A 25,481-nucleotide genomic window follows, 5' to 3' on the forward strand; every position below is an offset into this window, starting at 1 on the left:
CGCCCCGCCCCGCCCCGCCCCGCCCCGCCGGGGCTGCTGCCGGCGCCGCGTCCCGCCCGCGCCGGACGGAGCCCTCGCTCGGCCGCCGCTACCTGGGCCGCCTCCGGCCGCGTCCGCGCCCGGAGGGAGGGGCAGCGGGCCTCTCCGCCCGGGAGCTTCGGGGGTTGCGGCGGCTCAGCGGCAGGCGCGCGTCCGGCCGGCGCCTGGCCCGCTTTGCTGGGGAAGACTCGAACTGGCGGCCGGTGAGTCCCTGCGCGACCCGGCCTGGAGCGCCGCGCGGCGTCCGCGAGGCCTGCAGTGCTGGAAGTGTGGCTGCGTCTAGCAAGCCCCGTTGGGACTGTCCCCGTCCTAAACGGGCTGCGGGATGTCCTGCCGACGAGGACGTGTCCGTGGTGGCGTGGTGCCTTTACGCCCCGTACGGGTTGTAACGACAAGTCGCCGGCGACAGGCTCAGCCGTTGATCCCCACGGGGGGAGACAGCCCTCTATTCCACGGGTAATGGGGTGGACCGGCCCCGCCTCGCCTGCCACCGATTATTGCACGGCCTGCTAACCGAGGATGATTTTTACCATTTTGAAAGTGGCTGGAAAAAAAGCAAAAGAAGATTTTGTGGCACGTGAAAATTATAAGAAATTCAGATTTTGGTGTCCCTAAAGTTTTGCTAGAACACAGCCACGGCTCGTTTGGCTTATCTACTGCCGGTGGCCGCTTGCTCTTCACAGCACGGCTGAGCTGCTGCCCCCAAAAGCCAAAAACATTGACTACCTGGCACTTACAGAGGTTTGCCGACCCCTCACCTAGCAGATTGAATCTCCAGTGGGAGGCAAGGGCGGGAGCACACAAGAAATAACAGGTGTGCGTTCGGTTCAAAATAGCACAGTCAATGGAATAAAATCAATTGTATCTTTAAGGGACGAAAAAAGTCTATTGGAAGGTCTATGTAAGGTGAAGCTTGAAAGTTGCTGCTGGGGGTTAGTGAAAGTTGAAAGTGATTACAAGAGAAAGGGACACGGGCTGAGTGTTGAGAATTCTGTTTACTAAAAGGGAGCAAAGGTTAAACAATAGTGGGAAACAGCTTCCCTGTAATGCAGGAGAAGATAATCAAAATACCTGGTGAACAAAACAAATAAATCAGAAGTCCTGAAACATTTCGCGGGTTTGAAAACATCAGACTGCCCTTTAGATGCCCTGAAAGGCACATTTCGGTAGCATGTTGTCATCCATTTGTGTTAGAGAGTTGCTCTCTTCCTTCTAATCTGATTTGTATACTTACCACCTCTGACCGCTTTGCAGTTTAGAGTCCAAAACGTACCTTGGTTAGTAATCGAATACACAGAATAAACACCGACGAGTAATGATAAAAGGACTCAACAGCCTGTCTTACCTAGAGTAGAAAAAAGTATAAGAAGAAGTTAAAATACTCATTTTGGGTTTTCTCCGGGCTATTTTAGTTTCTTATCCTCCACCTATGTAAATGACTCTGCTGTTGAGGAAAGCTTTGCACTGACTGGGAGAAGAAAGTACATAAATAGCCCACGAGATAGAGGGGTGTGTATTCCAAGGAATCAGACGCCACAGATCAGATAGGGGCATCCAGCGATTTAGTTTGTCGTTGACCCAGCTTGTGTTTGCCTCATGGAGTCTGCTATGTGTATTTGGAGTCTGGCAACGCTGGATTGCAGGCTTTTAAGGGTGATTTTAAAGTAGTTCTCAAAGCGGGCAACAGGCGGTATGATAACACAAAGTGTGGAGGTTGACAATTCCAGTCCTGAACTTGGAGTTCACCTTGGTGCGGCCCTGTGTAGCCAATGTGGTTTTTGAAATAAATGAATTCTAGGGTCTTGCACCTGTCTTGCTTGGGCTTCCCCCAGTTCCCCACCCCTCCCACCCCAGGGTTACGTGATCGGTGCTGCTAGATTGTGGCCAACATTTACCCAAACACTGTCTTGGGCAGGCTGGCACTGCTAACTAATACAGAATTCAGGGCTCCTGTTTTGATAAAAACTTGCATTTGACTCTGGGCATCCCCTCCTGCGCCCAAGCAATTTTAGAAGTGGGTTCTTGACTCTCCTTATTTCTGAATTGCTAGTTTCCACCCAAATCGTCCCCCCCCCACCCAGTGTCTTTCCAGTGCCACAACCACACTCACGTGTTCTTTGCACGCTGTGTAATTGATCCAGTATCCTCACATGTGTGTGCACAGATGTGGCATGAAGCAGGGGGGCCAGGAGTCCTTGCTGAAGTGTGCACAGCCATTAATAAAACATCAATAACAATGACATCTGTTATACACGAGAGCCTCACAATGAAGCCGGCACACGTGGGGCATCCCTTCTTTGCTCTTGGTAAGAAAGTGCTTTTTTAGCAGCTTGGAAAGAAGAAAGAAATCAACTCTCCTTGGACACAGGTCAGGGATGGGAACTGGAGGGCTTCTGGGGGGCCCGGCTCCTAGGCCACTCACCCCAGTGGCCCAGCTTGGTTCCCTGATCACCCAACCAGGCCAGTCCAGAATAAAGAGCAGCATTAGTTCAGACATCCATCAGGAACCACTATTCTGAGGTTCCCTCCAGCTGAGCCTCCTTTTCACATAAAGAGGTAAAAATGGCCCATTAGAATAGCCACCGGACTGCTTTCCTGAACCTTAGGGGGCCTTGTATGAAACTGCCCTCCACCCACTAGACCCTGGTCAACAGACAATGGCCTGTGGCTAAAACCTGGCCCTACGCCTGAACCTTTGCAGTCAGTTTTCTGATTAAGAATGCTAACTTTGAAATCCAGTAAGAGAGATGTTATCCCAATAAGAAAGGAATTCCATTCTTCTCCTTAGTAGACGTGTATTACAGCAAGAACAACAAAAATGTACTCCATTCCTATGTTTTGACTTTCGTCAAAAGTTCTGCAAACCTGTTGTAGAAGTACCTTCGTGATGACTTTGAGTTTGCCTCTTGCCTCACAAAGGCTCAAATAGTTACTACCTGGCCCTTTTCTGAAAAAGTTTGTCTACCCTGACCCTGGACTTGACTTTTGGGTGAGGAAATGGTATCCTTAATGGGAATTCACTTCCTTTTGCCTCTGGCCAGCAGTGACATTTTCCCCATTTCGGGAGGGGTGAGAGGCCAGCTCTGTGGGTTCCTGCCATCCTAATCTCCAGACGATTGAATCTTGAAACTAAGTTTTAGAGTAATGAAACTCTGTAATGTGTGAATCTGAGACTCGGGCCTATAAGCCTTGAGCGCACACGCCAGCTGTTGCATTTAACAGCAGCTGTGTGGCAGAGAGAAGCTGGTACGGTGTGAATCTCTTCTGCTGGATGTGGGTAATCCAGGGGTGGGGTTACCCAGAGATCATGATCATCCTTCCCCCTCGGCTGGCTTTCCTAATTTAGGACTCTTATTTCTTTATTATTTTTTTAATGTTTCTTTATTTTTCAGATAAAAAGACAGAGTGTGAGCAGGGGAGGGGCAGAGAGAGAGGGAGACACAGAATCTGAAGCAGAGTCCAGGCTCTGAGCTGTCAGCACAGAGCCCCACATGTGGTTCGAACCCATGAACTGCAAGATCGTGACCTTAGCCAAAATCGGACACTTAGCCAACTGAGCCACCCAGGTGCCTCGGGACCCTTATTTCTTGAGACATCTAAGTGATATGCATTCGTTTTTTTTTTTTTTTAGGAAAATTTATGAAGACGTGATTTTCAAAGTTAATGATGAAACCATTTGTTGTTGGAATCAGTGGGTGAGTAATTTTGCTACAAACAGCTGGTGGAGATACTCATGCTGTCTAAAGGGTGTTTTTCTGTGGAAGTGGTGAGGGAAGGAGGAGTCAGGATTCCTGAGTCCTGAAGAAAGGAACAGGCCACTGGCTGTTTTATAAATGGCAGCGGGAAATGGCAGAGTCTTCTACAAACAGAGAAGAATCAATAATCAAAATCTGCCTGTTTTACCATTTCTTTTCTAGAGTTAACACCAGATGCTTTTTATCCTTCTCTCCTTAGGTCCTTATTGCCCTGGCATCATTATTAGCTGTGTGCCCCACTCCGTCTCCAAAGTGTCCTAAATTATATGATCGCCCTATCTCTCTGGTACCAGAAGTGTGCATGCAAATAAGACACCAACGGGCATTATTTGTTTTGCTACTCTTTTATGTTCATCTTTCTTCTGGGTGCGTTCACATTATGTGTGGCCCAATTAATGAAATACTTGAGACTGTTATTGTATTACATTAGCGTAGTGAGTAACCAGACGTCAAAGGGAATGAATCCAGGGGCGCCTTGGTGGCTCAGTCGGTTGAGCGTCTGACTTCGGCTCAAGGCATGATCTCACCACTCATGGGTTTGAGCCCTGCATTGGGCTCTGTGCTGACAGCTCAGAGCCTGGAGACTGCTTCGTATTCTGTGTCTTCTCCATTTCCCTCTGCCCGTCCCCTGTTCATGCTCTGTCTCTCTTTCTTTCTCAATAAATGTTTTTTGTTTTTTTGTTTTTTTATTTCTAGGAGAGAGAGAGAGACAGCGTGAGCAGGGGAGGGTCAGAGAGAGAGGGAGTCACAGACTGAAACAGGCTCCAGGCTCCGAGCTGGCAGTCAGCACAGAGCCCGACGCGGGGCTCGAACCCACGAACCGCGAGATCATGACCTAAGCGAAAGTCGGACGCTTAACCGACTAAGCCACCCAGGCACTCCTCAATAAATGTTAAAAGAAAAAACCCCACAAAAACAAAGGGAATAAATCCAATGGGAGAAGTCTGCATCGTCTTGGTCCCATCTAACCAGAACCAGAGTTCTGCTTGTTCTCTGCGTGGCTTCTCGTGTCAGTGCCTTCCCTCCTGCGCTCACTGTGACCATCCTACTTCAGGCCCCCTCCCCTCATTCCAGTTCCCCGCTCTTTAAATTTTTTAAAATGTTTTATTTATTTCTGAGAGAGAAAGAGACAGCATGAGCAGGGGAGGGTCAGAGAGAGAGACACACACAGAATCTGAAGCAGCCTCCAGGCTCTGAGCTCGCTGTCAGCACAGAACCCAACGCGGGGCTCGAACCCACAACTGTGAGATGATGACCTGAGCCGAAGTCGGACACTTAACTGACTGAGCCGCCCAGGTGCCCCTTTTAATTTTTAATTTTTTCAAAATGTTTTCTGTTCCAGTCCCCCGCTCTTAACCTTTCCTCCCTACCTCTCTACCAGTTGAATCTTCTTGCCAAAAATCTTTTACTTATTCTCTCACTTAGCGAACAATATTCAGTGGCTACCAGTCACCTAGAATGAAATCTGAGCATCCTGGTGTTTGAAGACCGTCCGTTGTAATAAAAGAAATGCCTTCGCTTCCGGGGCAGGTGGGCTGTAGGAAGGGTTTGGGACAGGAGCTCGGTGGTACCCCCAGCCTCTGGCTCTTTCCGTCTCTGTGTCTTCCTCCATCTGGATTCATCCTAGAGTCGACTCCGCGTTTTGGTCACAAGGGGGATACCGGCATGTCCTGGGACTTTATTCTCCTTAGCCTGCCTCTCTTCCCCTAAGTCACGGTTTTCCCTTTGACCAGACCCGCTGTGCCACATACACACAGTCACTGCGACAACAGGGATGGGCCTGCCGTGATTAGTTGAGGCCAGAGGCGCCCTGCCCTGGAGTTGAGAGTGGGGTCAGTCCAAACCAGGCTTCAGAAACAGGGGCGGAGCCCGGGGAGGCTGCCTGCTCTGCTGCTCTAGCATCAGTCAGTTTCGTTCTGCACATGTGGGAATACAGTTCCCTTCTCAGTATCTGCCTCGTGCTTTCTTGCCACGTGCGTTGGGTGCTGCCCGCCTCCCCCCCCCCAACCCCCTCCCGGAAAGCCTCCCCTTTACCGTGTCTTCCTCAGCAAGCGTGAAGATTTCATTTTAGTGCTGCTTCCGCGGAGCACCTGCCGGGCTCGGCTGCAGTGACCTCTGCTCCTGCCTCTTCCTTCCTCCAGACTCGGTGTTGGACCTTTCTTACCACTTGCTTCCCTGTGACGTAATCATCAAGTTAAGACGTCCAGGAATCGTGGGGATTCCAAAGACTTCAGGGTCAATCAAGATCCTCCTGAAAATTTTAATGCATGTGTGACAATGTTCACTTTTCCGGGGAAGGGGTATATAACCTTTACCAGATTTTCAAAGAATTCTGTGATGTTAAAAAATATAACTCCGTGGGCTTTGGGGTTCAACTTTGTATGCTATTACGTGCTAGCTGTTACCTTGGGCAAGCTTTATGAGCATCCAGTCATTCAGTCCTTAGTTTCCTCATCTGTAAAATGGGAATATGATTATCTACCTGCTACAGAATGGATTTCCTCTTGTTGAAGAGTCTGCAGATAGCCTTTTTAACGCCTCCTTAGCCCTCTGTTACATTCCAAATACATTTATCACCTCTTGTCTCCTGGCTCCCTAAGAGATAAAGGGACCAGACTTGTGCATTTATTTGGGTATTAGGAACAAAGGTGGAATTGGCTCCAAGTCGTTAGTCATTTTCCTTCTCCGAATCCTAGGATACAGCGTGCACCTGTCAGGACACTCTTGCCCTGAGGCTGGAATGCACGTGAGGTGGTTGTGAGCTTGGTGCCCGGTGGTTATGAGCGTGCTGGAAGGGACGAGTTAGTCATAGGCGGTCACCTGAGCAGGAGTCACGTAGAGATCTTAGGCTTGTCCAATTCTTCTTAAATCCCCTTTCCCATCTCTCCGACCTGGGCTACCTTCTGTCTGGTCCGCCTCCTCTGGGTCTACAAAACTGGAGCCCTTGTTTTCCATTGTCTCCAGCTAAGCCAGTGCGAAGGGATCTAATTACTGGTGGTTTGACTGTATCATCTGAGAGAGAGAAGTCTAGAAAATGACACATTTCCTAACCAGGTTGCTTATAGTATAATAAAGCTACCCCTGTTTGCTGTCTGGTTTAAACCAAGGTTCAGAATCTGAACTATGGAAACTCAATGTGGGTTACAGACATTTTTGTTAAGAGGGAAGAAAATTTATACCAGTATTTTCTCAAAGCAAAAGGTAACACCCACCCACTTTCCTGTCTTTTCAAGGAGATCATCCTACCGAATTGTGTATTCTAAGGTCAGTTGGAAAAACTTTTGAATCCTATTTCTTGTACTTTGTAGGTATACGTTGTTTGGGTGATAATTGAATTCTGGCCAATAAACAGTTTTGGTGAATTAATATTAGTTTCTTTTCTAGATTAGAAACATATTGTAATTTCTCATCTGGGATTAAGCACAGGTTCTTGCAAATAAATGTGCAGTTAAGAGTTTTTGTACCATCAGAGTGCCTGGGTGGCTCAGTCAGTTAAGCATCATACTTTGCCTCAGTCCTGACCTCAGGTTCGTGAGTTCAGTCCCGCTGACAGCACAGAACCTGCTTCGGATCCTCTGTTCCCCTCTCTCTGTCCCTCCCTCACTTGAGCATGTGCACACATGCTTTCTCCCTCCCTCCCTCCCCCTCTCTCTTTCTTTCTCTCTCTCTCTCTCAAAAATAAATAAACAATTAAAAGACAAAAGAGTTTTTTGTACTATGGACATTTTGTGGTACGATGAAGTCTTGACTTAGAATAATGCATTTTTGTTTGTTTTCGGAGAAAAAAGATGGCTTTACTCTGGCACAGGACAAGACCCATGAACAGAAAGAGCTGCCTAGAGTAATGTTATGTTTTGTTTGTTGTTTTGTTTTTGTTTTTAGAGAGAGAATACCAGCAGGGGAGGGGGGAGAGGGAAAGAGTCTTAAGCAGGCTTACACGCTCAGTGTGGCGCCGATGCAGGGCTCTGTCTCACGACCCTGGGATCATGACCTGAGCCCGTATCAAGAGTCCAGACGCTCCACCGACTGAGCCACCCAGGCGCACCTACAGTAATGGTTTTAAGGGCACAAAGTAAAATACAGGAATACAAAGGAAAAACCAGGTATATTGAAATAGAGTTTTAAAAATATTTTCAAAACCTAATTGTAGCATCGTGATACGTACATTTCTTTGTTAACTTATTAGGTAACAGTATCCAGTTATCTATAAACTATTTTAAAGTGATCTTAGAAATAGGATATTTAAAACGATACGTACGGGGTGCCTGGCTGGCTCAGTAGTAAGAACACGTGACTCTTGATGCTGGGGTCATGACTTCAAGACCCATGTTGGATAGAGATTACTTAATAAATAATTTAAAAAATAAATAAGATGAAACCTGCCATAAATTGGAAATGATACTGAGTGTCGATGATGCTTCAGGATACTGACTGTCCCATCTATACCATAATATGAAAATATCTATGATTTGTATTGGTGACAAAGTCACAGGTACTGTAAATACTATTGATGTTTGTTACTTATATTTATAATGAAAGGAAAGGCTAAAATTTTGTTAAAATACAGTAAAAATAGAGATGTAATTTCTTTCCCGTTCAAGTTCACAAAGCCCGTGAATCTGTCCACAGACCCTTGCATGCATCAGCCCCAGGTCAAAAAAAGGTCTGACTGAATGACTAGAGACGTGTGTGGTGTTAGATGCTGGAAAAATAGATGCACAGAGCAGTTAGTCGAGGTTCCCGTTGCCCCAGATGGCGCAGTCCAGCCTTGCTGACCGCCTGTGAGAGGACTCAGCGGGCCCCACATCTAGCCCCAGAGTGGACAGTGATTAAGGAGAAAAGGAGGCAGCACGGCAGAGATGATGTGAGGGCGTGGGGTATGCTTGTCCTAAGCCAGTCCTCCATTTTTCTCCACGATGCACGGACACAGCGTCTCAGTGACCGCCTGCACTTTTACACACTTGCGCTAAGATGTGCTACTTGTGTTCTCTGTGCTTTGCGTATGAGCCCCGTGAGCGCTTCAGTATAAGCAGAGCATTCGTTTGCTACCCACCCAGTAGTTGTATTTTTAAGTCTTAATATTACCCAGTTCACATGCCCAGTACTTAGTTCCCTTTCTCCTCCATCCTTTCCAGTATGTTTCTTACCATTTATAGTAGATCATTTAAGATCATTTAAGTAGATCTACTTAGGTCTATGGTTTTGCCAACGTATCTATGAAAGAAATTTCTTTTTTTTTTTTAAATTTTTTTTTTTAATGTTTTATTTATTTCTAGGAGAGAGAGAGACAGCGTGAGCAGGGGAGGGTGAGAGAGAGAGGGAGTCACAGACTGAAACAGGCTCCAGGCTCTGAGCTGGCAGTCAGCACAGAGCCCGACGCGGGGCCCGAACCCACGAACCGCGAGATCATGACCTAAGCGAAAGTCGGACGCTTAACCGACTAAGCCACCCAGGCGCCCCAAGAAATTTCTTATTTATGTTTGTTTATTTTTGAGAGAGAGAGAGAGAGACAGAGTGTGAGTGGGGGAAGGGCAGAGAGAGGGAGACACAGAATCCGAAGCAGGCTCCAGGCTCTGAGCTGTCAGCACTGAGCCCGACACGGGGCTCAAACTCGTGGACCACGAGATGGTGACCTGAGCTGAAGTCTGACGCCCAATCAACTGAGCCACTCAGGTGCCCCAATAATTTCTTCTTAGATACTGCATACTGTTTTATTTCATCTTATTTATTTTTTTAAAATTATTTATTAAGTAATCTCTATCCAACATGGGTCTCGAACTCATGACCCCAGTATCAAGAGTCACGTGCTCTTATGACTGAGCCAGCCAGGCACCCCGTACATATTGTTTTAAATATCCTTTTTCTAAGATCACTTTAAAATAGTTTATATTAAATGCATCTTCCTTCTTGGTATGTTTTTATTTATTTTTTTCCTTTCCTTTTCCTTGTTCAGTGTGACAAATGGTGGAAAGACAACACTGGCTAAGAATTTGCAGAAACGCCTCCCAAACTGCAGTATCATATCTCAGGATGATTTCTTTAAGGTATCTAACACGTCTCGGGTAATTCACTTAATACAACAAAATCCTGTCAGCAGGTTGATTAAATTACCCCCCAAAAGCCTTTGCTGCAATGATACAGCTTTTGTAGCGAAGGTAGGCTCCATGCAGTAATGACACTGGTCCACCAGGTGGCATTACTTAGTGTCGCGGCTCTGATTTTATCTGTCCTCCTCATTCAAAACGTTTATTAAGTTAGTCGCCTCTTCATTCTGTAATTGTATTATTTCTACACCACACCGTTTTGATGGGTGCTGCGTTATTTTTTCAGCCGGAGTCTGAGATAGAGACAGACGCCAATGGTTTTCTGCAGTATGACGGTAAGTCGATGAGCCTGTGAAACATGCACGACTGTTCGTTTTCTTTTTCAGCCCTTCTCTGTCCGTGAAGACAGTCTCGAAACGTGCCCAGCACACTGCTGTACTCTGCACATGGTTTTGTAAAGGTTTCTGATTTACGTCCAACTATTAAATAAGAGAAGCCCTTTCCCCAGTTTTATATTTAAAACTGAAAACATGGGGACAATAGATTTTTTTCTTCCAAAGCTAGAGCAAGGTATGTTTGCTTGAATTCTACTCCTCCCTGCTGGGGGCACCCAGAGCCCTACTCCCCTCACCCCCTCCCTGCAATTTTGCCTGGAACAGACTCTAAACTCATTCTGTGGACTACCCCCCCCCCCCCCACCCAGTGACCAAGGTGCACCGGACAGCTGGTTTTTTCTCTCCACTGCTCGTAAAGGCTAGGGAATATTTTTTAGATGGGTTCGCCTCACTCCCTTGCCCTAGCTGAACCTGCTTTGAAGCCAAAGGATTATAAAGTCCATCAGAAAATATTTATTTTCCTATAGAGAATCTCATGGCAATAAACTATACTTAATGCTCTAATCAGCGTTGAGAATTAAGAAGCTGATCACGGAGTGCTTGTGCAAACTGGCAGCAGAAACAGCTCTCTTAAAGAGCCGTAAACCACGTTCTTTATTTTTAACTTTGACGACCTTAGAGGGAGAATGTTGTGTAATCAGTTCTTAGAGACACATGATAGTTTTAAGAGAAGCAAAATCCTTGACTCCCTGCCTGTTCTTGTGTCTTGAACTGCAGCCAGGATATGCTTTTCATCTCTTCCCCTCCTCTAAAGGTTAGTAAGGAAGATTATTATGAAGTAAAGGTTAAAGAAGGAAAAGCCGTTTTCAACAATTGACAACAAATTATTCCTTATTCAAATGAGTTCTTATAAACTGATAAGAAAAACACTAATATCCCAATTGAAAAATGTCCAAGGGTATAAATAAGCTATCGTAGAAGCAAAAGGTTATTTGATTAATAAACAATAAAAAGTCAACCTCAGAAGTAGTCAAAGAGTTGTAAATTATTTTTTCCCACTTCCCTTGTTAAGCAGATTTTTGTTTTTTCAGTGTTTATATATTTACTTAGAGAAGGAGCATGCGTACACATACGCGCACATGAGCAGGGGAGGGACAGAGAGGGAGGGAAAGAGAGAATCCCAAGCAGGCTCCATGCTCTCAGCACAGAGCCCGTCTTGAGGCTCAATATCACAAACCATGAGATCATGACCTGAGCCAAAACCAAGAGTCAGGTGCTTAACCGACTGAGCTACCCAGCACCCCTAGTAAATAGATTTGTAAAGAAATAATTATCTAATGATGGCACATGCTCAACAAAACATAAACTCTCATAAATGGAAATATCAGTTAATATAACCTTTCTGGAAGGGAAGGGATATTGAATACATGTCCCAAAGATCTTAATATGTTCATGCTATATGTCAAGTGACCCACTTCCAGGAGTCTCTCTTAAGGAAAATTCTGAAATTTTTAGGCAAATATACACATTTAAAGTAAATTTGCTGTTCAAATCTCTATGATAATCATCAAAGCTATCAAATTTGTAAATAAATGGGATCATTAAAATGTAGTTGGTTTACATGCAAAATAAATCAGAAGAGGTAAAAAACAACTTAAAAAAATCAAAGGATATGGAAAGGTAGAAAATGAGAGTAAGATGACAGATTTAAGCCAAATATATTGGCAGCTACATTAAATTAATTGAACTAAAATACTCTCAAGATTGTCAGAGTAGATTGAAAGAAAGAAAGAAAGAAAGAAAGAAAGAAAGAAAGAAAGAAAGAAAGAAAGCCTTTTACAAGACATATTTAGATATCAGGACAAAGAAAAGTAGACAAGGCTAGAAGAAGATAATGCCATGTGAGCAATTAACGCCTACTGAAAGAAATCCAGTGTAACTACTAATTCCAGACAAAGTAAACACAAAGAGTATCACTAGAGATACTATTACTGATATATTACTAAAGACAAATAGAAATAAATGAGAAAGATAATCAGCAGAAAGATAAACAATCTAAAATTTCTAAGCACCTAATAACATAACTTCAAAATATATTAAGCAAAAACTGACAAAACTAAATAGGGAATATATAAATCTATAACTATCGTGGGAAAGTTAAAAAAATTCTTTTTAAAGTTTATTTAATTTTGAGAGAGAGAGAGAGACAATATGAGTGGGGAAGGGGCAGAGAGAGAGGGAGACACAGAATCTGAAGCAGGCTCCAGGCTCTGAGCTGTAGCTCAGGGCTTAAACTCATGAACCTTGAGATCATGACCTGAGGCAAAGTCGGACACTTAACCAACTGAGCCACTCATGCACCACGCAGTTGTGGGAGATTTTTAATACAACTTCTTCAGTACCTAATGGAAAAAGCAGACAAAAATTATAAGGGTATAACAGATTTGAAGCACACAGTTAACAAACTTAACTGAACTAGCATGTACGGAACTTGTAGCCAATCACAGAAGAATACACATTTTGGTTTTCTTAAGAATAAAGGGCACGTTAACTAAAATAGAAGGCATATGCAAGGGCACAGAGCAAGTCCCAGCACATTTCAGTAGATTGAAGTAGTATAGGGGTATCTTCTAATCACAGAGAACTGAATTAGAAATCAGTAACAACAGAGTAAGTAGAAAACCCCCAAGTGTTCAGAAATTAATCAGTATCCTTTCTTCCTGGAAAAATTTAAACATATGGAAAAGTAGGCAGAAAAGTATAATGAGCTCTCAAGCATTCATCATCCAACTTCTAAAATGATGCACTCTTGACCAATTTATGTTTCATCTGTACCCTTACCTTCTCCTATATTTTTTGAAGTAAATTCCAGATGTCATCACATTTCATCTGAAGCAAAGCACTTCTGTATATCCCATGGGCCAAAGAACAAATCGCAGTGAAAATTAGATCCTTTCAACTGAATGGTAGTGAAAATATATTAAAACTAATGGTATTTCTGGTTCTAGCTACGATGGATTGGACCCATTTTTTGCTCTTCCTCTCTCATATAATTGAAAACCCTGGAACACCACAAAGGAAGACTCTGGAAGATGAAAGAAGGGAGCAGACTGGTGAGGGCCTTTAGGACTTGAGAAAAGACATGACAGATTCTGTGGGTTTTCTTTTTCCTCATCCTATATCCAGGAAAGGGTGCTGGAAGGGTGTGCAACATGGAATCATCAATAGGCACGGACAAAAAAAAGCCCCAAGAAACGTGTTCCCTTTAGTCAAAGAGCCAGGAAATGGGGGGCCTACCCAAATTGAATATCGTTTTGATAATATTCACACTATTGTAGCTAAACACGGAAGGAAAATCCCTCCTCCCTTCATGGTGTCAGCAGGGCCCCGTGGTGAGCGAGCAAGACTTCTGGACCCGTTGGGCACCAGAAGGCAAGGACCCCACAGGGGTCCTATCACTGGAGCCAGACAGAGAACTGAATTTCCACAGCCTACAGCAGAGACAGGATGAGGCAGCGTGAGGTGGCGCTAGTTGACACTCCACTTTCCTCACCCAGGGAGCGTCAGCTAGGGTCAGCAGGACACAGCTGAGAGCTGAACTTCTACATCAGCGTCTCCCCTCGCAGCCGCCCCCCCCTCTGTGTTGGTGAGGTTTAGCAGGGAGATGGCCACCCACCCCCACCTGGACCTGTGTACCACAGCTAAACAGGGTAACTGCCTATTAAAAAAAATTAAATAGGATCCAGAGCCTCACAACATAATACCCTAACCTTCCAGGATGGGTCTGAAATTCACTTGTCGTATCAAGAAACAGGCAGCTATCAACCTGAATGAGAAAGGAATCAACAGACGTCCACTCCGTGATAACACAGATGCTGGAATGATCTAATAAAGATTTTAGAGCAGCATTCATAAAAACGCTTCAGCTAGCAATTGTGAACATTCTTGAATCAAGTGAGAAATGTGAAAGCCTTAGTAAAGAAATAGAAGATGTAAAAATCATATAGAAATTGTTAAATTGACAACATACAGTAAACTGAAAATTTGAAACTCACCAGGTGGGCTCAATAGCAGAATAAATATGACAGAGGAAAGAATCTGAATTTAAGGACAGAACAGCAGAAATTACTCTTACCTGAACAGTAGAGAGAAAATGGACTGCAAAGAAATTAACCGAAATATGGGCCAATAATAAATGCTCTAACATATCATTGGAGTCTCAGAAGGAAAGGAGAAAAAGTGTGGTGCTAAAAAATAAGTCTGTAAAACATGACAAATTTGGCATAAGACAAACCTACAAATTCAAGAATCTGATCCCCAAGCAGATTAGACAATACTGACCAAGAAGAAAAGAGAACGTATAAATATCAAAAGCATAAAAGGTAATATCACTACAGAGCCTATAGACATTAAAAAGATGTGAGCATATTATGAACACTCTGTGCAACTAAATTAGAAAATCTTAGTGAAATTGGGTCTCCTGGGTGGCTCAGTCGGTTAAGCGTCCAACTTTCACTTAGGTCATGATCTTGCAGTTCGCGGGTTCGAGCCCCGCGTCGGGCTCTGTGCTGACTGCCAGCTCAGAGCCTGGAGCCTGTTTCAGTCTGTGACTCCCTCTCTCTCTGACCCTCCCCTGCTCATGCTGTCTCTCTCTCTCTCTCTCTCTCTCTCCTAGATATAAATAAATAAATAAATAAATCTTCGTGAAATTAACAGTTTCCTAGGAAAATGCAAGTTACTAAGGTTAACAACAGAACAAAGAGAAACCCCTAATAGTCCTATGTCTATCAAATAAGTTAATCCATAATTTTAAAACCTTCCACTAAAAACCAAAGTCCAGGTGGCTCAATTCAGTAGTTCTAGAGTAGGCTCAGAAATTGCAATTCTGGCAGATTCCCAGGTGATACCAATGCTATTGGTCGCATACTATACTTTGAGAATCAGCATTGTACTTTTCCAGAATTATAATTGTAAGCTCAAAAAGCATATACATTTTAGAGCTTGTAAAGGACATGTCCTTTATAAAATTTTTATTGATGTTTCTCTTACTTACCTGTAAGAGATACATTAAAAATGTTGTGAAATACATTGTAGATATCCTCCCCAGCATGTCATATTATCTTTCAGTCTAATTTATAGATATTTTGTTATCAAAAATGTTAAACTTTTATGTAGTCATGGGGGAATAGGCATTATAAATAAAGTAAGATTAGGGGAGCCTGGGTGGCTCAGTCAGTTGAGCGTCCGACTTCAGCTCAGGTCATGATCTCACATTCCTGAGTTCGAGCCCTGCGCCAGGCTCTGTGCTGACAGCTCAGAGCCTGGAGCCTGCTTCAGTTTCTGTGTCTCCCTCTCTCTTTGACCCTCCCCTGCTCACGCTGTCTCTCTCTCTCTCTCTCTCAGAAATAAGTAAAACATTAAAAAAATAAATGAATAAATAAAGCAAGATTAGCCATGAGTTTATAATTGTCAAAGCTGGTAATGGGGACATGAGAATTCATTGTACTCTACTTTTGTATATATTTGAAATTTCACATACTAAAAATGTTTCAGAGTGCCAGGGTGGCTCTGTTGGTTGAGCATCCGACTTTGGCTCAGGTCATGATCTCACGGTTTATGGGTTTCCAGCCCCACGTTCAGCTCTGTGCTGACAGCTCAGAGCCTAGAGCCTGCTTCGGATTCTGTCTCCCTTGCTCTCTGCCCCCCCCCACACTTATTCTCTTTCTCTCTCTGTCAAAAATAAATATTAAAAATTTAATGTTTCAAACATATCAATTTGTCAATAATAGAGTTTAAATTTGTCTAAAATATTAGTTATTTTGAAAGGTAAATAAAATAGCATTATTTTATGTATTTATAGCGCCCTGGACATACTCATCATAAAAATCCACATCATAAAACTTCTGTTGTATTGGTTTCATGTATCTTTGTACATTTATTTGAAGTGCTTGAAGCGCTCAACATGGAAACAATGATGTCCACCATTTCCTGCTGGATGGGAAGGCCAAGACACTCAATGGTATCAACAGACTCTGGAAGTGCCGAGGAGATGCCCATATTAATCATTGAAGGCTTCCTTCTCTTTAATTATAAGTAAGCATCCTCAGCCTTGTATTGACCTTCCATGAATTGGGGGAGGGAGGCTTGTGAACTAAATATGCTTTTATTTTAGGCCCCTCGACACACTATGGAACAGAAGCTACTTTCTGACCATTCCATATGAAGAATGTAAGAGGAGAAGGAGGTGAGTTGTTGATTTTTTTTTAATGTTTATTTATTTTTGAGAGAGAAGGAGAGAGCACAAGTAGGGGAAGGGCAGAGAGAGAGGGAGACACAGAATCCAAAGCAGGCTTCAGGCTCTGAGCTGTCAGTGCAGAGCCCGATGCAGGGCTTGAACTCACAAACTGTGAGATCATGACCTGAGCTGAAGTCAGATGCTTAACTGACTGAGCCACCCAGGTGCCCCGAGAAGGTGAGTTTTGACATCACCATGGTGGATTGGAATTCAAAGGACAAAATATACATGGGGATGAAAAGTACAGCATAGGAAATAGAGTTGGTTGTACTTACAAGAGATTGTGAGATGACAGATGGTAGCTAAGTCACAGTGACCATAAATCACAGATAGACACGCTGAATCCCTGTGTTGTACACCTGAAACTAATGTAGCCTGTGTCAACTGTACTTCAACAAAAAATAAAAACTTTTAAGTAAAAAAATTTTTGAAAAGAAAATTTTAGGAGAAACCAGGAAAGAACATTATTGAGCAATGTGTATATGTCATTTTTCAAACAACTCAAGCCTCATCTCTTCTACATAATGAACAAAACCTTTTAGCATAAATGCTCATCCACATGGAGTTATGCAAATTATTTTTCTATCTTTTTTTTTTAACATTTATATGTTTGTTTGCTTATTGAGACACAGGGCATGAGCAGGGGAGGAGCAGAGAGAGAGAGAATCCCAAGCAGGCTTCGAGTTGTCAGTGCAGAGTCCCGTGAGAATTCAATCCCCCGATTGCAACCCTGGGATCATGACCTGAGCTGAAATCAAGAGTCAGACGCTTAACTGACTGAGCCACCCAGGCGCCCTGCCAATTACTTTTCTAAGAAAAGGCCCTTCTGCGAACCATTTGACTCCTCCCTCTTAAATCCTCAAATGAACCAATCCCACGTTGATTATGATTTTAAATTCACAAGCCATTATTCTTCTATAGCCACAAAGGGCACCAATTAGTTGAAAATTTAATCCAACATATCAGTTTCTCGATCATCATTTACATTGATGTTTGTCTCAATTTTTTTTATAAAGCATGCAGAAATAATTATGAATGGGGGCTCCTGGGTGGCTTAGTTGGTTAGGCGTCCAACTTTCGCTTAGGTCATGATCTCGCAGTTCGTGGGTTCGAGCCCCGCGTCGGGCTCTGTGCTGACTGCCGGCTCAGACCCTGGAGCCTTTTCAGAGTCTGTGACTCCCTCTCTCTCTGACCCTCCCCTGCTCACGCTGTCTCTCTCTCTCCTAGAAATAAAAAAAAAAAAAAAAAAAAGGAAATAATTATGAATGATCGTGAATTACAAAAATTATTTTTTGAACCCGAAAACTAAATCCGTTTTATTGTCTTTGTAAGTAGCACTGAATCTAAAATGTATGTATGCTCGTAATCCTGTTTAGTTGAAGTCTCAGTGGTTTTCCCATCCTCCTGACCATCGTTAGTTTACTTTATCAGTTGTGTGTTTCCGTCGGTGTAACGTTTCCTATGTGTTTCGATAGTACGCGAGTCTACGAGCCTCCAGACACCCCAGGGTACTTTGATGGCCACGTGTGGCCCATGTATCTAAAGCACAGACAAGAAGTGGAGAAGATCACGTGGGAGATTGGTAAGTGCCTTTCCTCCCTCTGCAGACGCCTTTAAGTCCACAGGAGAAAGGACTTGAGGAAGTGCTGTTCTCACAGGTTGAGCCACAGCACTCTGGGCTCCTCTTCTTCCACCAGTTCTTCTGGTTTCTGTTTCTCTCTCTTCAGCTCTTGTCAAAGCCTGTCAACTCCTAGGTTGTCATTCTCGAAACACATAGTGATTGAATGTCTTCTGTGTGCAAGGCACTGTCCTGTTGATACCGAGGGAAATAAGACAAATCCTGCCCGTACCCATAAGAGCCAGCATTCTGTCCAGGAAGCGGCCGCTAACGATACTAGCTGCACGAGCGTGCCCTCTCTGAGCTGTGCTAAGTGCTGTACCACCGACTTCCACGGTGGGCCCCAGGCCCAGCAATCAGGGAAGGCTTCTTTGAGGAAGCGTCTTAAACCACACTCTGAGGGATTTAACCGGATGAAGGGAGATAGGTTGGTTGACAGAAGATCACCCCAGAGGGTCCCCGAAAAGTCCAGGGACAGAAAGGAGTGAGCAGCACCTGAAGGAAAATTGGTGTATTTTCTGTAGAGAAAACCACGAGAGGGAAGGTACTGGAGACACAGGGAAGATCGAAAGTCTACAAGGCCATAGGCCAGTTAAGGACTTGGGTCATCATCCTGGGAGAAGTGGGACGCCCTCTACAGAGAGGCTTTAAACAAGGACACCGTAGGGACACCTGGATGACTCAGTGTCTTGTTCTTGATTTCAGCTCAGGTGATGCTCTCACGGTTTGTGGGTTCAAGCCCCTCATGGGGCTCTGCGCTGACAGCTTCGCTGGTGCTTCAGAGTCTCTCCCTCTGTCTCTGCCCCTCCCCTGCTCATGCACTTGCTCTCTCTCTCTCTCTGTCTCAAAATAAATAAACTTTAAGAAGATTTTAAACGAGGACACAGTTGCTATCAAATTCGTGTTTTCGTGAGATTCCCCTGGCCCTGTGAGGGTAGATGCAGAGTGTGTGACATTGGGCACATGTGCTCAGTAAAACAAGGTGACAAAATAGGTACGGAGTGCCACTCTCCCTCTGCATCTAAAACACCAGTCTAACTATGCCCCCACTGTGCTGACAGACCTTCAAAGATTCCCCAGCTTTTTGGTATAAAATCTAGATTTCAAGGCCCCTAAAGACTAAGGCATAGACAGCCTTGCTGTAAAACCTCATCTCTGCTGTGTTCCCGCCTCCCACCTTTTAGCCCTTCGAAATTGTGCATCCTTTTCTTAACAGGAAAGTCTATCTCTTACCTCCAGTTCTTTTTAATTATTTTTTTAATGTTTGTTTTTGAGAGAAAGAGACAGTGTGAGTGGGGGAGGGGCAAAGAGAGAGGGAGACACAGAATCTGAAGCAGCTGTCTTCACAGCTGAGCTGTCAGCACAGAACCTGACATGGGGCTCGAACTCGTGAACCACAAGATGAGCCAAAGTCGGCTGCTTAACCGACTAAGCCACCCAGGCACCCCCTTACCTCCAGTTTTATGATTAAAGGGTTCTTTCCGTCCTTTAACCTACATAACTTCCTCTTTTTCTCCAAAATTAACCATGCCAGTTTGGGTAAAAATATCTCCTGGGCCTGGAGAATTCTGAGTCAGTACATACGTGGCACAGCCCAGACCCCTGTGTGATTCAAGAAGCTTCACAGGCAAGCCTGATGCATACGTAGGTTGGAGAACCACCCTCTTAAATGATTCTTTCGGGGACACACCTCTTCAGTGCTCCTAAAGTGCCACATGCACAGCACCACCTCACTCTTGCTTTTTCAAAAAATAACTTCCACATCTGCTAGCATGCGTTTCTCAAATCAAATCTTTTTAACCTCTTGTTCCTGACTGTAATCTATTTCTGTCTTTAATGGCTATTAATTTCTTTTTTAAGTCATGGCCCTCTATCCCTTGTTTAAACCTATTGGTATTCTTTTTTTTTTTTTTTAAGTTTATTTATTTATTTTGAAGAGACAGAGTGTTGAGTGAGGGAGAGGCAGAGAGAGAGAGAGAGAGAGAGAAAGAATCCCAAGCAGGCTCCGCTGTCAGTGCAGAGCCTGATGCAGGGCTCAAACTCACAAAGCCGTGAGATGACCTGAGCCAAAACCAAGTGTCAGACGCTTAACAGACTGAGCCACCCAGGTGCCCCAAACCTGTTCATATTCTTAAGAGATGTCTAGTGCCTGAGTAAGAATCGTGTACTAACAGACCAACCCTCCTTTCTACTTCCCAGTTTACCTGGATGGAACAAAATCTGAAGAGGACCTCTTTAAAGAAGTGTATGAAGATCTAATACAAGAACTAGGAAAGCAAAAGGGTAAGTATTGTGGATGGTGAAGGAAGGGCCAGGAAAATAGTTCGTTTCATACCCAAGAATGGCTTACCAGAATGCCAACATAGGAGTCCTTGTATCCATTCATTCATTGCTTTGAAATAATTCAGAATCAGAGACTCTGAATGGGTTTGGGGACTTGATTATTTTGTTTATGAGGTTTTTTTTTTTTTTAAGGGTGAAAACATCCACCCGTTGTAACATCCCTTAATATGTTTACGTTATGTAGTTTAAATTGTTTAGTAGATGGCTGTTATTTCAATGGGATGCAAATTATCCTTTGGGCAGAGTGAACTTAAAATGCTGGTGATCTCATTTTAATAAGTCTAGAGTCCCCCTTCTCCTTTATGCCTCTTGAAGATTTCCCATTAATTTATTTTCCCAAATACCTCAAAAAAAAAAAAACCCTCACAAGATGTTAAAAATGTATTTATTGAGTGTTTCCTTAAGGTTTTCCTATAAGATGACCCATTTTGCATGTACCAGAAACTTCCCTTTATCTGGCTTAAGCACAAACAAAGTACAGGGGTGGCAGTGGCTTCAGGCTCAGCTGGATCAAGGAGCTCAAATGTCATCTTCGGGGCTCTGCCACAATTCCATGTTCTGTTTCAATATCTTTTGAAGTCAGACTCTCTCCACCGACATATACCATGGCTGTTGGCAGAACCATCCTCCTACACTCAACATCCTTCTAGGCTCAACGGTAATAAAAGACTGTTAATCCTTTCCCAAGATTTCCCATGAGTTGATAAATGTTGAAGCTGAGTGTTGGGTTCCGAGGGGTTTGTATGTGATTCTCACTGCTTTAGCATATGTTTAAAAATCTTTATTTGGAACAGTTTCTTAAAAAGCAGTTTTACATGTTAGCCAGGCTGTACATTCCCAGGGAAGATTTTGATTGGTCCTGCTTGGGTCACGTGCCTTGTGCTAACCCCATCACTTTGGCCGGGGAGATGGCATACTCTGATTGGGGAGGGCTGGATCACGCACCCGTCTTGTAATTGAATGCCTCTCTAAAAGGCCTTTTGTTTAGGGGGAGAAATTCCCCAAAGGGAAAGCACAGCAGGAGGTAGAAACCAGAAGAATGAAAAAGCACGAAGGAGCAGAAAACTCTAGATCCAGCGGCTGTTTTATTTGAACTATTAGAACTAAAAGGGTTTCCATGGTGAACGTATGCAAAGTGCTCACTCAGGACAGTAGGGGTCACACTTGGGGTGGACAGCGTTACGTGCGTTTAACTACCCTAGTCTGATGTCATTGTCTCTAATAAGAATTAGAGTTCCTTTTTTCTCTGTGAATTCCTCTCTCCCAAGGGGACCGAGCCTGGCCAGCCAGCCCGCTGATCCTCCACACTCCTGGTTTCAGGCTCAGCCCTTCGTGGAGGCAGGAGCCTGTTTGAGGAAATTTCAGGAGTGTTTTAAGGTTTCTTCTAAGTAGAACTTACAGTCCTTGGCAGATATGCCAGCGCACCCCTGCCTTCTGTTATTTGGCTGAAAGGCGGGAAAACTTGGCACTGACATGAACGGCTATAAAGAGGTGTAGGGCAAAGGGGGGGGGGGGGGCGTTCAGCCTTTATAAATCATAGCACCTGAGCCGAGGCCTCGTTCTGAGGGTTATTGGCTCCCCTTCCTGGCCCTGTGAGATACTGCAGGGTGTTTTAGCTGCTGGACACCTATACCTGCCCATTCTCTTATTAATGGCCAGTGATGAAGTGCATTTCTTTCTTCTTTTTTTTTTTTTTTTTTAAATAAATGCTTATTCATTTTTGAGAGAAAGAGCATGAGTGGGGAGGGGCAGAGAAAGAGGGAGACAAAGACTCGGAAGCAACCTCTGGGCTCTGAGCTGTCAGCACAGAGCCTGATGTGGGGCTCAAACTCCCAAACAGAGAGATGATGCCCTGAGCTGAAGTGAGACGCTCAACCAACTGAACCACCCAGGCGCCCCTCACGTCCATTTCTTTAGTGACTAAGTCATACTCTATCGAGCTTGGCCTTGGGATCTGTCTCCTGATAAAGGTGAAAGGAGCCTTAATCAAGGAGCCCCGGCAAAGCACCCCGCTCCGTGGCACACGCCGGCATGCGCCATCCGTGCCAAGGCCAAGAACAACAGGTGTGTTTTGAGGGACACTGAAAGCCCAGCAGACAGTGCACGCCCACGTGTGTGGCACCCGCTCTTCCCTTGCTTACGCCCTAGAGGCCATATTCGACTTCGCCTTTTAAGGCTATCTTGTCTGTGTTCTAGATGTTGGGTAAAGTTAAGTAGAAAAAAACCCCAAATGTTAGAAGAGATAGAAAATCCAAACTAGGTGAGCTTTTCTTACCTCTTAAGATCTATGTTGGGGGTATCCCCCCTACTCCCCCCCCCCCAGTTGCTTAAGTAAGTCCTGATGTTATTTATAGTAACCCACCACCTTTCCCAGTTCTGGCACCGCGGTGCCCTGGCTGGGCCGCCTGGACGGGTCCTCGGCCTGGCCTGGGTTAACCCTGAGCTGGGGGTGAGCAAGCCAGGAGGCCCAGCCTGTGTTTCCACGCACGACTCCGCAGGCCTCCCAGAGCACCTCCCGAACCTGCTCAACTCGAGTTCTACCCTGAGCGCAGACCATCACAATTGCAGGAAAGTAATAATAACGAGAGGGAAGCAGAGATTGAGCTTCATTATTAATGAAACAAATGACCCAGGAGAGTAAGAAACACAATGTTCTATGTTTAATTTAATCCTTATTTAAATTCAGCGTTTGAGGCAAACCGTCATCGTTACATAGTCTCCCCATGATAAGGCGGTGTAGCCACCAGACCATTCCAAGTCCTCTTGAGAATGTGTGTCTTCATGGAGATGGCTTTCTGTCTGGCACACTTGTGATGGTTCTGAAGGGGCCCAACGCGGCCACATATATGAGGAAGGAGCTGGCAAGGGTTGACAGGAGATGGGCTCCCGCATATGGGAAGGAAAAGGGGGGAAACGTGCATTTCCATCTCAGTTTAAAAGCACATTAATTATTTTTAAAAATTTTAATATAAAAAAGAAAATAATCACTTCAATTCCCACCAATCAGCAGTGTTACCATTTTAATGAACACACAGTCAGTACTTTTTTGCTGTTCCCATGAGTCTCTTACATCGTTACGTGGTTAATCGCCATGCTCGTTTCTGTTTTCACATTAACGTTTGGTATTTCAGGAGCTTTATAGAGCTTATTATATAATGAAACTGAGTGAAACTAAACAGCCCTTCTAGTTAAAGGAGTCAAGGCTGAGTTCTATTTTGCTCATTAGAAGTGAATTATAAGGGGACCTGAGTGGCTCAGTCAGTTAAACGTCCAACTTCAGCTCAGGTCATGATCTCACAGTTTGTGAGTTCAAGCCCCACATCAGACTCTGTGCTGACAGCTCAGAGCCTGGAGCCTGCTTCAGATTCATTGTCTCCCTCTCTCTCTGCCCCACCCCCGATGTCGCGTGCGTTCTCTCTCTCTTTCAAAACTAAACGTTAAAAGAATTAAAAATTTTTTTCAGAAGTAGTACTTGCTTGGTCAAAGACTATAGTCATCTTTATATTTACATACTTCAGAGGTGACTATACCAAAAATGAGTTTTCCCAAAACAAACTAAGTTCCATAAATACAATAGATTTATCATTGAGTTTCAAGCCAAAGTCACGAAGTCGGGCTTAGGTATGCTTCCTTGGTTTATGAGAAAAGATTAGAGGTGCCAGTACTCTTTTCCCAAATCAAGGATAACATTCCAAAACAATAATTCCAGTACAGACAGCCACCCCTCTTGATACTCTTCTAGTTTTCAAACTATTTCATTCCTTGAAGCTAATGATTATTATACCAAATGCAAATGATATTGGATATCTGATATTTTCAGATAGGCTTAAATTTAATCAAGCATTAAAAGAATGAGACTCGGCCCCTATTTAGTTCTTTATGGAAAATGAGCATTTCTGGTCCCAGAATCCCTGTGACCTCAACATTAAGATTAAGGTGGATTGTATGAAGATTTAACAAAATGAGAATTGGAATTCTCTATTAATTTCTTTTCTGCTTATATTTGTCCCCCAGGTTTGCACGTGACAACATGAAGATGAAGTGCACTGATACCCTTCCTGGGATGAATACGGAAACTTGAAGGACTATATTTAAGAACCTGAACCAAGATACAATATGTACTTTGGTATGATGACAGCTGTAGTTCGTTTGTTTGTGCTATCACCCATGCTTTCCCCGACGTGAGGAACAGCAAGTAGTGACCCAGACCAATGGGCAGGAATTTACCTTGACGAGTTGTTCTTACTCCAAGGAGTACAAAGATACAGCAGAGCTCACAAATGAGTCACTTCCTCTAGACCAATGATTGTCAAACTTTTCCGAATGGGACCCAGTACGAAATAAGATTTCCCTCACAATCCAGTATAGATGTAACCTATTGTGTTTGTGTCTATGTGTGTGTGCATGTGTGTGTGTGTGTGTGTGTGTGTATGGAGGTATATATGTGTGTGATATGTGTGTACATATACACACACAAAGATCACAAAGGATTAACCTTAGACGTAAAGCACAGTGATATATTTCTATTTTTAATTTTTTAATAATCTTCATTACCATCCAGTGTCGGTCAATGCCTATTTCCAGCAAATAAAGGCTTTACCCAGAGTAGCAGTCACGGTGAATGAATCAACAATTTACTACAATGGCTTTTTTTGTGTGGATTTTGTCACTGTCCCTGCTGTTCCTGTTTCTTGCGTGTGTGTGTGTGAAGCCACTGGGTCGTTGTGTCTCTCACGCTGATACTTTGTTACAAATGATGTCTTTTGTTTTGTTTTGGTTCTTGTCAAACCAATGGTCTGAAGTCACAGAAATAAGTTACAGTTACTTAAATGATACATAGTACCTTTCAGTGAAAGGAAGAGACAGGAGATCTGAATTCTATAATATTTTGAGGTCTCTTTTAATACTGGAATTTAAATTATCTATTGTACTGATCAGCCTCTTGTTTTTTAGCAGATTGCCCAGAATCCTCTCAATCTTTACAAATACAAATATGTTGTTATATTAACTTTAAGTGATCATTACAGACTCATTTGATCAGCTCTCATTATT

At 43.8% G+C, this 25,481-nt stretch overlaps 1 protein-coding gene and 1 non-coding gene across 3 annotated transcripts; both read left to right on the forward strand.

The window, feature by feature from the left end:
- Window positions 1-31: 31 nt before the first annotated feature.
- NMRK1 (nicotinamide riboside kinase 1) lies at window positions 32-24,564 on the forward strand. Of its 2 annotated transcripts, XM_039219461.1 has the most exons (9): window positions 32-242; window positions 3,671-3,734; window positions 9,748-9,838; window positions 10,125-10,173; window positions 16,119-16,266; window positions 16,346-16,417; window positions 17,944-18,050; window positions 20,286-20,369; window positions 24,444-24,564. In XM_039219461.1, exons 2-9 carry the CDS (start codon window positions 3,703-3,705, stop codon window positions 24,461-24,463), a joined length of 603 nt encoding a protein of 200 aa, XP_039075392.1. In that variant the 5' UTR covers window positions 32-242; window positions 3,671-3,702; the 3' UTR covers window positions 24,464-24,564. The 2 variants fall into 2 exon arrangements, with proteins under 2 accessions (XP_039075392.1, XP_039075391.1); XM_039219460.1 differs by lacking the exons at window positions 32-242; window positions 3,671-3,734 and adding an exon at window positions 7,582-7,635.
- LOC120221851 lies at window positions 23,210-23,323 on the forward strand. The gene has a single exon (XR_005525909.1). It is a non-coding gene; the product is annotated as a small nucleolar RNA SNORA12 (small nucleolar RNA).
- Window positions 24,565-25,481: the final 917 nt, after the last annotated feature.

The sequence above is a fragment of the Hyaena hyaena genome, unplaced genomic scaffold (assembly GCF_003009895.1).
Source record: "Hyaena hyaena isolate Hyena2069 unplaced genomic scaffold, ASM300989v1 scaffold_819, whole genome shotgun sequence".
Classification (NCBI taxonomy): domain Eukaryota; kingdom Metazoa; phylum Chordata; class Mammalia; order Carnivora; family Hyaenidae; genus Hyaena; species Hyaena hyaena.